This window comes from Prinia subflava, chromosome 13 (genome assembly GCF_021018805.1).
Source record: "Prinia subflava isolate CZ2003 ecotype Zambia chromosome 13, Cam_Psub_1.2, whole genome shotgun sequence".
NCBI lineage: Eukaryota > Metazoa > Chordata > Aves > Passeriformes > Cisticolidae > Prinia > Prinia subflava.
The window spans coordinates 15,832,051-15,845,102 of NC_086259.1; the positions used below are offsets into that span (position 1 = coordinate 15,832,051).

General features: G+C 43.5%; 1 protein-coding gene across 3 annotated transcripts in view; it reads right to left on the minus strand.

Annotated features, from left to right (window-relative positions):
• The window catches only part of MAF (MAF bZIP transcription factor), a 186,177-nt gene that overhangs the window by 115,445 nt on the left and 57,680 nt on the right, over positions 1–13,052 (minus strand). For 2 of the 3 annotated variants that reach the window (XM_063410339.1, XM_063410337.1), the window contains one exon: positions 7,130–8,638. The exons of the other annotated variant lie outside the window; for it this stretch is intronic. In XM_063410339.1, the coding sequence (XP_063266409.1) occupies positions 8,614–8,638 (25 nt within the window). In that variant the 3' untranslated portion in view covers positions 7,130–8,613. Of the gene's footprint in view, positions 1–7,129; positions 8,639–13,052 lie in introns of those variants that run through there. 3 annotated transcript variants of the gene reach the window in all.

Below are 13,052 nucleotides of genomic sequence, written 5' to 3' on the forward strand. Positions count from 1 at the left end.
AAAAAAAAAAAAGGGTTCTGTGGACATGCTACAGCATCTCTTTTTCTTCACAGCCTGAAGAGGGTGGAGCACAATTAGCTCATCTGTGAGAAATTTGGGCAGGCAAGAAGCTTCAAGAAGTATTAAATTCAGCTCCAGACCAGGATCCTGCTGTCCCATGGGTGGCAGCTTAGAAAGCAGCAGCTGAGCTGGGGAGCTCATTGCCACGGGGGGCTGTGGTGGCCAGAGAAATGAGTGGGATCCAGAGGGGGTGAAGGACACGTGGAGAAGAGATGCCCTGGTGGTGATGAGGTTCAAATCCCCAGGTGCAGCCTCTGCACTGACAGCTTCCTGAAGAAGGAGCAGGTAGCAAAGAGAACTGTCACACCTGCAATGCCCCATTCTTCAAACTTTCTCATACACTGAGCAGCAGAGGGAAAATATACAGAGCCACACAGGTTTTGCACAAGCCCAGGTTTTAGCTGCCTGCAAGTCTGTCTCTCCAAGAAGTGACACTGCTCCTGAATGACTCCCTCGCCCTCTGCTAGAACGGGGCAAAACTCCCAGCCTTGGTGCAGGTTCATGGCAAGCCTCAGGGTACATTCTCACCTAAACCAGGTTTTCTGAGGAATGTGAGCAGAAAAAGATATTCCCAGGCATCTGCATGTGAGAGTATTTCAATATCCGCTCATCCAAGCTTTAATCTCTAAATTGCAAAAACATTAACATTATTGATTGATCAGACATCAATCCAAGAGGAAATTTAATTAAATTAAAATGTGTCACTGAGCAGTCCTCACACTGTCACGTATAAATCTTTGGAAATAAGTGGACAAAGACAGAAGCCATTGGTAGCATATTCCCAGTTCAATTTATCCCCCACCATTTTATTTTCCCAGTGATCCTGGGTGTGCTCACAAACTCACAGGGGGACAGCCTCATCTGCAGGGTGTCCATCTGAGGCACTCCAGCACCAGAGCCCTCCATGTCCACCACATGTGGGTTATTTACAGCTGAATAGGCTCAAGCCAGATGGCTCTGGGGAAACAACCTTATTTCAAGGCACTGTTATGGGGCTGCCCTTAAATCTGTACTGCTCCTCCTTGTAGGAGATTTGTCTCCATAGGCTGGAGGGTCCCAGAGAAAGGCTGAAAGGTCCCTTGCATTAAATCAGTTTATTCCTGGGCTGGGCATTTTGCAGCATCCAGCACTGCCAGAGTCCCCAGCAAAGCACAGACATGTGTGGGTAATAGCAAGGTGCTGAAATGGATGGATGATTACAAAATAACTCTGTACCACAACTTCTTTGGAGTATTATAAATCATTACAGCTGACTGAATAACACAAATAGAGATCAAGAAATATTTTCTCCAATTCATTTCTGAACAGCAGTGGGTTTGGTTTTCTGTCTCTTATGGCAGGATGATATTTACTGTAATTTATTATTACCATTGCCGCTATTCCAGCGGCCACTGGCTACTCATGAGAAAGTTTGAGAAGCTGGGGAGTTCATATAGTTTGAGTTTTTTTCTAAAGTGTTTTTCTACCTGACAGGGTGTTGTTTTTTCCCCAACATCTGTTATTTTCCTTCCCAAGTGCCAGTGTCCTGAGGGGAAACCGAGGGGCCGCACGCCCTGGGGCACGGGGAAGGGCAGAAGGGAAGGAGTCAGCAAATGGTGCTGGGTGAGATGTCTTTGCTCTCAGTGGAGCGTGGAGAGGGAAGGAAGGGAAAGACAAATCAGTATTTATAGATGTAAAAATCCAGCACTAAGCATTTTGCAGAGAGAAGGAAAACAAATATTTGGTTATCCAGGTGAGTGGTGGCCACCACGTTCACCACGGAGTGTGCAGACCCCTGTAGACTCTGCCTCTCCCTGCCCAGCACCAAGCTACGTGTGAGTGGTGCTGCCTTCAGAAACCATTCAAATTATTTCAGGGTTTACTTCCTCTAATCTTACCAAATCCAAACTCCAATTCCATTTCTTGAGAGCCGTCCTCAAAACAAATACTGAGGTAATACCAATGGGCTTGTGACTAGATGTGAAAATAGAGCTGTCTCAGCACGGAGTCCCACAGACAGGGCACAGATTTCCTCCCACTTGCAGCACAAGTACAATTTTCATGCCTCTGTCAGAAGTGCCAACCTGGGGAAGTTGCAATGAGCAAGCAAGGAGAGGAGCGATGAATTAACTTGACAACAGGAATTGCTGCTGATAAATCTCTCAGGAATTTGATCCATAAAGGTTTACTGCTCTGTGGTCCATGATAGGGGTGGTGGTTTTTGGGGTCTCCAGCAGCACGTGGTGTGTGTTTCAGCTCAGATGCATATCTGCTTTGCAAAAGGAAATCCCCACTGCACAGAACAGACAAAATGAGCTCAGCTGCATGGGGAAATGGATCTGGAACTGCATTTAGAGGCAGTGATTTATATATAAATTATAAAGTGTGTCAATTCCGGACACCCATTTATATGGAGCTTGTCAGATCCAGCTCTGGAACGTGTATTGCCTGCAGAAACCGTCCGGAAAACCTAAGAGGTGGCTTTAAACCCCAGTGTGTGAAAGGCCCCAAACCAGGATTTAATGGATTAGGAAGGCTGAAAAGGACCATCACAGTCATCTGGTTTTGCTTCCTATGTAGCACAGCTGAAGAACTTCACCCACTCATTTCAGCATCAAAGCCATAACTTCTGCTGAAGCTATTGCATAGCTTTAGAAAGACACTCACTCTTGATTTAGAGACTGAAAGCAATGCTCAATCCACCACATTCCTAAGCCAAATGTTCCAGCCATTAACTACTCTTGCTATTAAAAAAGCACACTTTCAGGGCAATTTTATCTAGCACCAGCTTCATGCAGTCAGATCCTGCTCCATCCTTCCTTGCTGTATTAAAGAGCAGGTTACAGTCAGTTTTAAGTTGTGTGGACTGTCCTATGAAGCACTGCAGGTTTTCTCAGGCAGTCCTGGAAATACACCACCTGAGACAATTTATGACAATTTATGAATGTACAAATTAATTGAAAATATCACTTGCAAGAGAATAACCAGAATAACCCCCTCTCTTCTGATGAAAAAAATCTGCACATTTTGGTGTGTATATCTGTGTTTTATTTTGTGTTTAATCTGATGACTCTGAGATGATATGGACAAGGAGATACAGGTAAATACGTGTCACACAGATCTCTCCCCCAGAACATTAGTAGAGGCATAATTCTGTGCATCAAAGCACAGTCTGTGTCACATCCAGCACAGACACTGAACAATGTCCCTTTAGAAAGGGCAGAGGGTGAGAGTAGCTTTATGACACTATTGATTTATTCTGTGCCTGCAGTTAAAAACTATACCCAGACAGACAATAAAAATAACTGCTCTAACCATATAACAGCTTCCTGCTACTAAAATGGATTTTACACTTAAAGGCATGGAGGGCTTTTCTTTTTTTCCTTAAGTCTCAATTATGACTTTTTTCTGAATAAATGGAAATGAGAAATTGTCAGAACTGGTTTAATCCTGATGTTGTGCTTTTTTTTCTGCTCTTCTCTGTGTTTGAAAAGGCCAGGATTATTTTCCCATTGCAAAGTTGTGCTGTAAGTTCACCAGTAGGCACAGTAACCTGATATTAATCAGAGCAGATAATTTAGTGCATAACTTCTACATGAAGAAATGGGCAATGGGAGTGGTAGTTTGGAATGGATTTATCATAAGAAATAAAATTGATTATGGTCTTTGTGGTCAACTGGATGAGCCAGGATTGAGATTGTGACCTTGGATTTGAATGTTAAAATAATATCTAGAGCAGCACAATCATCTCCTAGAGAACCTATTTTCATCCCTAAGGGCTCCATAGCTTTGCACACCAAGATTTGGGCAAGCTCCAAGTGCTTTGCTACACCAACACTGGTGTCTTAAGCAGGTTCCTAATAGCCTTCTATTGTAATTAGCCAGTTTCCATGATAATAGGGAAGGAATCTGAAAAATGGAAGCCTAGGACTGTGTGGACATGAATGGATCAATGAAATATTTTAAGACCATATAAGCCTCCCTTGAGGTCGTTATCCCTGAAACTGCTGAAAGAAATGAAGATGGCAGGAGAATGGGTCTGTGAGTTGGCACCAGAGGCAGCTGGAGAGGTCCTGTCTCTCTGTACTTGTCCTGTTAGGACAATTTTGGCTAGAAATGAAATGATTCAGACCAGGGGATTTATTGATCTGAAACTTGGGCTTTTTTCAGATTTTTGTCAGCAGAGCCAGTTCTCTGCTCCACTTCATCAGTTCACAAAGCAGAACCCATAGACACAAAACACCGACAGGGAGGTGACACAAATGAAAGCCCAGAAGAGAAGGGAAAATCCCAAACTTTATGAAAGACAGTGTGAGACAGGATGAGGTGGTCAGGTAGAGCAAGGAGAGATGTGCACCACAGCCTGTTTCTCTGCAGGATGGAGATGGGCAGCCTGGGTGCATGAGGTCAGACAGTATAAGGATGAAAGCATTGGGAAGGGAAAAAAATGCTCAGAAAAGGGAAAAAGAAAAGGAGGAGGAATCTGCTATTCAAGTGTCATTCCCCTTCTATAGGTTTTATGATTTGGGAGATATTGCCTGAATGACACATAATGTGAGATATTGTAATGTATTCTCCTGTCCCTGGAGATACTCTCAGAAATTAGATTATTACATGAGCATGGCTTTTATAAAAGTGAGCAAACATTGTAAGAAATGAACTCAAAGAGTGAGAAAATCAAGATCAGACTCTTCACATTTGGCTGGGGGATTTTTTCCACTTACTTATGCTCTGTGATAAACCTTAGGGACATTAATTAATTTGTTTTAAAATTGACTTATTGAATATGTTGGAAGATATATTTTTGTTTTAATCTGTAAAACATATAAATAGGAATGTTTACACAGAAAATGATCCTGTGGAAATTGTACACTTCCGCCTCAGAGAGAGAAGACTTTTTTCAGCTTTGTTTTCCTGTGTCCTTTTGGTGGTTCTGGCATTGGAAACTTCATTTTTTGCAGTGGGGTTCATTGTCTGCTGAAAGACTCATGGACATGACACTGAAAACAGGGGTCTGATTTCTCTGATTTTCATATAATGGTCAACATAAAATATCTAAGAGGGAAGTTAAAATTTTCCTTTCAGCTACAGGGTCTGTTGTTAATCTTCACTGGATCTTCAACTCCTCTGGACAAGCCAGGATCTGGCCCTTGAACGCTTACACACAGCTCCTCCCTCACCCAGGGATTGTCACACAATTTCAAGAGTACAATTTCCCGATGAATCACTCCTCTCTGCTCCTTACACCTCACTTTCATTTTTATTACTTTTTGGGCGCATGATTGTTTTACAGCCTTTCAATCATCAAGCCTCTTCTGAGGGCTCCAAATGTTTAAGCAATTTCGATCCCACGTGGTTTTGGCGCTCAGCTCTCAGACCAGGGTGCAGTTTTTCCACACAGTGCTGTGGGACCCCTGTGCAAAGACATCAGGGATAGCTCCCAAATCCCAGCTGCATGGGTGGCTGCTCTCCACCTCCCTCCCTGCCTGCATGGCTCAAGAGCAGCTCAGACAGGACCCAGCTTTAAATGGGGTTCATGGCCCCGTGCAGAAGGTTGCACCAGATCTTTTTCAGCCTGTGGTAAAATCTTCGCCCCTCTGGCTGGGATCCTTAACTGGGAGAAGAATTTCTGTCTGAAAGTCCCAACAGCTCTGCAATGTTGGAAAAAAAATCTTTATGGGGGAGTGATCCCTTCTGGTGCTTTTCAAAGCCTGCTCTTCAGAGTAGCAGATATATTTATATTGGAGGTGGGTTGCTAAGTACAGTAACTACTCCACAGGAGCCAGGCACAACAAACCAGCTCCTCAGGTCTGAGGCTGTGCTTGAGCACAGCTCCATGTGTGCTGATGGCTCCACAGCTCAATAATTGTGACAAAACATAAATCCTGAGTAGGGGATTGTTTAAGGTAGCTGTGGCACCTGGGGGTTTGTGCAGTGAAGATGCTCTGCAGGAGCTGATCTCTCCCAGAAGTAACAAATAGAGTGATGAGTTTTATCAGGGTGGGGAACCATTCTTGATGTCTGCTGGTACAGGTCAGAACACCGGGTATGTCTTGGTGACAAAATAGATAATGAGTCATGGGATAATGAGTCACGGCCTAATCAAAAGGGAAAAGGGCACATCTTACCTGGTGTGGCTCCACATCATAGATTTACTACACTTATGCAATGTGAGCACTCCAAACACTTGTGCCAGAACCAAATCCTAGAATTTGTCTGGTTCTGGGATTTTTTTGCTACATCTAGGAGCTTGATTCAGCATAGCTTTTTGGGGGATGAAGCAAATGCATTCTGCCTCATCCATTCCCCCTAAAACATCAGCAAAAGACAAGCAGATATGTTGCATTTTTCTGCACTTCCAGCCAAAAGTTTCATTTGGGAAAGAAAGGCTGAACAGAAAAAATAGGAGGTAAAGCTGAGAGATCTGAGTGGCTGTGACTGTTTGTAACTTAGCGAGCTGGTCTTGGAGAAGTACTCTGTCCACTAGCTGGATGCCAATTGCCAAGAGATGCTATCAGTTGATTAAAACACAGCCTGCCAGCTTCCTGCTTGATAAAACTAAGTACAATCTGATTGGGAATTCTCAAATCCATTACAGAATGGCTAGTCCATCACTTAAATCAGCATACACCACTTCCCCATGAATCATCAACATACTTTGGTAATATATTTGCAGCAGCTAAACCCTGACAAAAACACTGACAGTTTGTCAAGAAGGTCCCTGAGCTCCGGATCCCGGGGGTGGGAAATGGCAGGACCGTGAGGGTTTCCTGTTGTTCCCTGCTCAGCTGGGTGAAGGTCATTTCCTCTCCTCTCTCACGCAGAAGAAGCTGAACCCTCAACCTCTGAAGGTGTGTCTGTGAGCTCCCAGAAACAGCAGCCAGCCCATGCAAGGAGCCCACGCTGACAAAGGCAGGGTCACTCCCCAAAGAGGAGTGCTGGTCACTATATTTGCCTCCTGGCAAGTAAATCACTTAATCCCAGGCTGCAGAGGGAAAAAAAAGTCATGAACTATCACAAATCAGTCTTACACTTTATTTTTTCTGCATGCTGTAACAGAAAAAACAAACCCAACAAAAGCACCCAGACCCAGGGCTGCAGAGCCAGGCCAGCATTCCTGCAGAGGAAGGGAGGGGCATGCTGCCAACCCATTAAGGATAATCCACTAGCGGGTTGCAGTGTTTAAAAAAAGCCATCTTTTGCTGGCTTTTTGAAGGGTTTTGTATCTGCTGAGTTGGAAGCGGGTGCTCAACCCCAGATGCACATCAGAGTTTGAACATCAGCTGCCATGTATCCTTGATCATCCCAATGTGATAGACGGAAGTGTTATCCAAGGAATTGCTGTGGGACCTGCTAGTTAAATAACAACACTGAAATATCAGAGGAACAAGTCAGCCCCAGCAAAACCATAAAATCTTCATTCCTTCACAGAAATAAGATCTTAGGAGGGGAAAAAAACAACATAAAATCTAAAGAAAGTGAGCATATGCAATAAAATTTGGAGGCCATTTATTACTTATCAGTTAAACAGCAGATCATAATGAAATAATGAAGCCAGAAAGATAAGTCCTAATCACACAAATTCTCAGATAATGCCTTGATAGGTGCTGTTATCCTCCAACTCCAACACTTCCCATCCATGTCCTTTTGCATTCTCTCTCCATGTCCCTCCCTTGATTCCTTCCACTTCTTTTTCTTGTTATAATTAAACATTGTAAGATCTACTTGTGCAATGTATGGATAATACAACGCTTCCTTGTAAAATGACAATACATTATCTGGTGTAAAGTCAGTGTAACTCATCTCTAGTCTCAATACATTTTATTTACAAGAAAATGCATAAGCAGGAGACAAATATCTACTGTTTTCACAGTTTCAAAAACATAAACTATAACATAAGGGGTTGCTTGTGCTGTCCCTTAAACTCCTGGGAGTCAGGGAAGTCTCTCCAGAACTGAGACTCACTTGGAATAGGTAAAGTAAAGCAGAGATTCACAGGCACAGTTTCCTCATTTAAATTAACACAAAGTGAGAGGACAAAGAGGCTCCCAAAATTCTGTTCTTGCGGTTCAAATTTGAATATATGTTTTTAAAGCTGGCCAAGTAACTGAAATTAAACCTCACGTAATTAAGTTCCAGTAATTTGAGCAGAAAGTAGTCCTGGGAAAGTTAGCAGGCTGGAAACATTATGGCGAAGAAGATATATTGGATTTTTTTGTGCCATTCCTATCACATCAGAAGTCCACAAAGAAGAAATTTAGGGTAAGTCAAGAGTTTTCAGTCTCTGGTGTGCAGACCCCAAAGGTCCATGGACCAAACCACACAAGCAGCTGGTTGGGCGGTGTGCTCCCACCTGAAGTTTTCAGTGTCTCTTCAAGTTTTCTGTACAGGACCGTGACGCTGCCCCAAAGCCATCCTCAGGGGTGCTGCTGCCTTCTTCTCAAACTCACGTGGCTCTGCTCTCTGCTCCTTACACTCACCAGCAGTCCTGGCTTACCTCCTGCTGCTGCAGAAACTTTTGGCCTCCTCATGGTGCAGATTTATAAGCAGTGTGATCTCCTCTGCATCCAGGCGTCACCACTCCGGGTCTTCTGAGAGACTAAGGTTGGAAATTGGAAAAGGGATCACAAAAAGTGATAAAAGTAGAAGGAAAGAGATCAGCAGCAAGGAGGAACAGCTAGAGAGGACCAGGCAGTTACTAAACAAAAAGAATAATGAGCCAGGAGAAATCTTGGTGGAAGAAAGAGGAGTAGTGCTTCAAGAGCTGCCAGTTATCACCAAAAAGGGTGTCACATAAAGCAGATGACCCTCTCTAAAGTATAAGCTCCCCTCCAGGCTGCCATGGGAGCTCTGGGAAGTTTGACATCCTTCCTCTTGCAAAGCAGGGTGACAGACACCCTGAAGGACTTTGTGGTGGTGTGGCTGCCCCTGGGATCAGAGCAGTGTGTCCCACCAAGCCCTGGCTTGCCTTTGGAGACAACTCTCCACTGGCTCTCCTCTGGAAGGAGTATGTCTGCATTGGAGCTGTTCTGGACCAGCTCCCAAAAACTGGAGACAGCCAGGGGATTACTGCAAAACCACCCCAAAGGGAGACACAAATGGAGACAGAGCTGAAGCATAACCCTAGAGAAGCAAGGCTACTGTCAGTGGCCTTAAATTTGCTTGATATACCTGGGGAAAAACTGTTGGGATTTAAAACACAAAAATGTTGAAAAATATTAGAACTTTTTTGTAACAGGCTGCTGTTTCAGGTCACATTGTAGGTTCAACATGTGCACACACTTCAGCTAATATCAGTGTGATCTGTACTTAACAAAGAGTGAAACACACAGTGTGCCCAATGAAGACTGAATTACTCAGGAGGAACTACAATTGATAAGACAATGATTTATGGAGCTATTGTTTTCTAGGTTCTTGTAAATAATCCTAATTGGTGTTAATCATCCACCCTCTGCTTTGTGTTATCACCAAGCAAAGTACACTTCCTAAAGAAGCTATTTAGGGGCATAATCCTTCTGAAAGGCAAGACAGCTATTGACTTCCACAGGACCTGCAGTGAGGTGCTCAACCAGGGAAAACAACTCTGGAATATGAGCAAAACACATCACACTATGTTTCCATTCTTGCATTGAAAAGTTTCCAGTAAACTCACGGTAAGTTCAGTGTGTCCCAATAATCCCTTCCACGTGGGCTTCATGCAGAGGCTCTCCAGCCTTTCTCCCAGCTCAGAAATGCACCACACAGGATCTTCATTTGCTGATGTTTATTTATTGCCAGAGTGCAGCTCCTGCCTGCATCCCCTTGCCACGGGCTGGCTGTGTCAAACCTGACAAAGGCTGCTTTGGAAGAGCAGACACCTGCACCAGGACCTGGTGTTTTTCTGTCTCTGATTTTATTGTTGTGCCTGAAAAGGTGCTTTGATCTTTTGGTGCTTCACTGTTTGTCACACCATGCCCCTGTCACGAGGGAGCCATGGGACTCGAGACCCCCTTGTCTGCTGGTTTTAGGTGTAATCTTTGGTGGGCTCAGTTTTAGCCCACAGATGAGCTTGCTTGACCTTATCAGGTCTGCACTTTAAGTAACACTTAAATAGCATTCTAGAGGGTTCAGTCACACACTGCTTGCTTACGGAAACTACAAGGAAACCAGACAGCTTTTCAATTTGTGTATCAAAGAGAAGGAGATTTACACATAAAAGGGTGAATTATTTTGATTTGTAGTTTTCAAGCCACTATACACTCTCCAACATAAATGCTCCCTTGTCTCTGCTTTCTGATAGTTCATATCGGGTTCAGTGGCCTAGATTTTCAAAAGTGGTAATTTTGGAGGCCAATATTCCTCAATGCCAATGAATGGTGCCTTAAAGAGACCAGATATTGTGAAGATACTCTGTATCTTTGGCAAATAGGGCCATTTTAGCACCTCTCAATTGTGATACCCCAAAGTGACAGTGTGAACAATCCTCAGGGGTGGGTTGGCCAGAGGAATAAAGCTTTCCCCCACCACAGCATCCCTTCCACTGACACCAGTGCTCACAGCATCATACCCCCACCACCATTAAAGATTCCTGCAGAGTCAACATCACCAGTCCTTTTTGACATTCTCAACCACCAAACATCCTAAATAACCTACAAAAAGAGCTCATTTCCTCAGCTATTTCATCTTTTTAAGTAGCTATCAGAGAAAAGTCTTCTAAGGCACGAGGCTGGATAGCCAAAATCTAGCTATATGGTATTTGAGGGAGAGGAGGGGAGAAACCCTATCCCATTATCTGCATTATCCCGTTACCCTTGGATGTCTTCCATGTACTTGGAAGAGCAATGCCCCATTCTTGAGGCTTCACATTGCAGCCACTGCCTTTTTGGCAGAAGAAGGGTGGATGTGGCTCCCTTCAAAGTCAATCAATGTCACATCTTTAATCAATCTAGAAGGTCACCACTGCACTTCCATCAAAAAAGGTTGGGTACAATTCTCGCTGAGTCCTGATTGTTTGTGGGGGACTCAGGTTGCAGTGGGTGTTGGAAAAAGTCTTTTCTGGCCCTTACCTCAGCACATCTTCTACTGCAAGGCTCTTTGTAAGAGTTTAAGATCAAATGAGAATTACACCCAGGACTCTGAGATACGGTGGTACAGGAGGACGTGTAGTGAAACCCCAAAATACACCAAAGCAACTCAGCTTTGTGTTTCTTTATGGCTGTGAACACATCCAGTTTTGCTGTGAGATTCAGAAAGCTTAGGGAGCCTTTGTGTGAAGGCAGGTCTCATTTTGAGCAAGCTTACAATGATTTTGAGTTTCACCTTACAATCATCTATGAAATGTCATTGTTCATCTGGGATGTCTGTGAGTGGTCACAAAACAGAAGCCTATTGCATTTCAGGGAACTGTGACTAGAAGGGAGGATCATGGCACGGCATGTGTCAAAAACACTCAAACTTGAAGTCAGGACCCCTTACACAAACACACCCATCAATATCAAACACTGAATCTGTTAAGCGAGAAAATTCTTCCCCCGAGCGGGAGCAATTTCATTTTCATGCTGGCACAACTGGAGCAGGATCCAAAGCCCAGTAAAGTCAAGGATAGAATTTCCATTGATTTCCAAGGAGCCTGGATCGGATCCTAGATCACATTGTCACACTGCAGCAAAACCCAGCCGTGTTGCAGTGCACCCACCTGCTCTCCAGCGTCTCAGCCCTGGCCGTTCAAAGCCATTGCAGGTACAATCTAGGTTATTCCAGCATTGACTTGGTGCAAGGCTAAATAAATACTGTTTTATCAAAATCAGCAATACTGCTCCTCGTTAGTAAATTAGGCCAACTAATGCATACCTTTTATTAGGACAACTTTTGTCCTTAAGTCAAAACCAAGTGTCAAAATCCCTATTCTATCAATCAGACTGGTGTCCTCCTGTACCAGTTGTGAACTAGGGCTGGCTAAAGACACACAGGAAAAGTGAGTGAAGACCTTACAAGGTTTTTAATGAGATAATTAGGCTTCTTTGACAATAATTCAACAAAATCTGGCTAGGTAAGGGATCAACAGCTTTTATGTACATAAGAAAGAAAGAAGGGAAGAAGGAAAGCAAAAAGGAAGGCAGGCAAGAAGGAAGGGAGGAAGGAAGGAAGAAAGGAGGGGAGGAAGACCCTCTTTCATTTATTAATACTTCATACTGACAAGTCACAAAACCACAAAAGCACAAAAACCTTCTTTAACTTTTGCCTGTTCTCAACAAAATCACCCACCTACAAATTAAAATCCCCTCCAGACATTGCTGAAATTACTTTCTTAGGCAGTTCTGTAATGTAAATTGTTCTGCACACTAAGAACTTCAAAAATAAGATGCACAGATCTTTTCCTTGTGTGCGAATCATGCCAGAGGTCTATATCTGAGAGGAATTTCTGGGAAGAACAAATAATCTTCTGTAGCCAGTGCTAGAGTAGGTGCCCTAAACAAACCTCCAGAAGGAGCATAATGAGGCAATGATTTATTGCGTGCTATGCAAGTCTCACTGCTGTGAGTGTGTTGTAAGAACCAGAGAAAGGGAACAGCAGTAATCATCCACCCTCCTCCTCCTCCTCGTGTGTTTCTGGATATTACCTGCTCAGGATATGAGTGTGACACCGAGACAGGGGTGCAGCCCCCCTGAGCAGCAGGATTGGCAAATAATCTTTGTGCTGCAACGTTTTGCCTCGTATTTAAGGCACCAACTCCCACTGCCTAAAAATAAATTTAAAAATCTGCATATAGATATTCTGAAACTTTGCACAAATATAAAATGTCATTAGTGTTGGACAAGTTGTTGCTCTGTGTGCACCAGAAAGGAATGTTGCCATCAGCAGGTAGAATCTTGGATATTTCAGAATGAAGGGTAAAACTTCCCTTGGCTGCAAGTGGCACAACATTTCACCTATGAATTAGGGACTAAATACAGACAATGAATTCTGCCCACAGAAATATTTGTAAGAAAATCTTGGTCCTGAAGAACTAGAATCAATTAAATTTGGAGGAGCA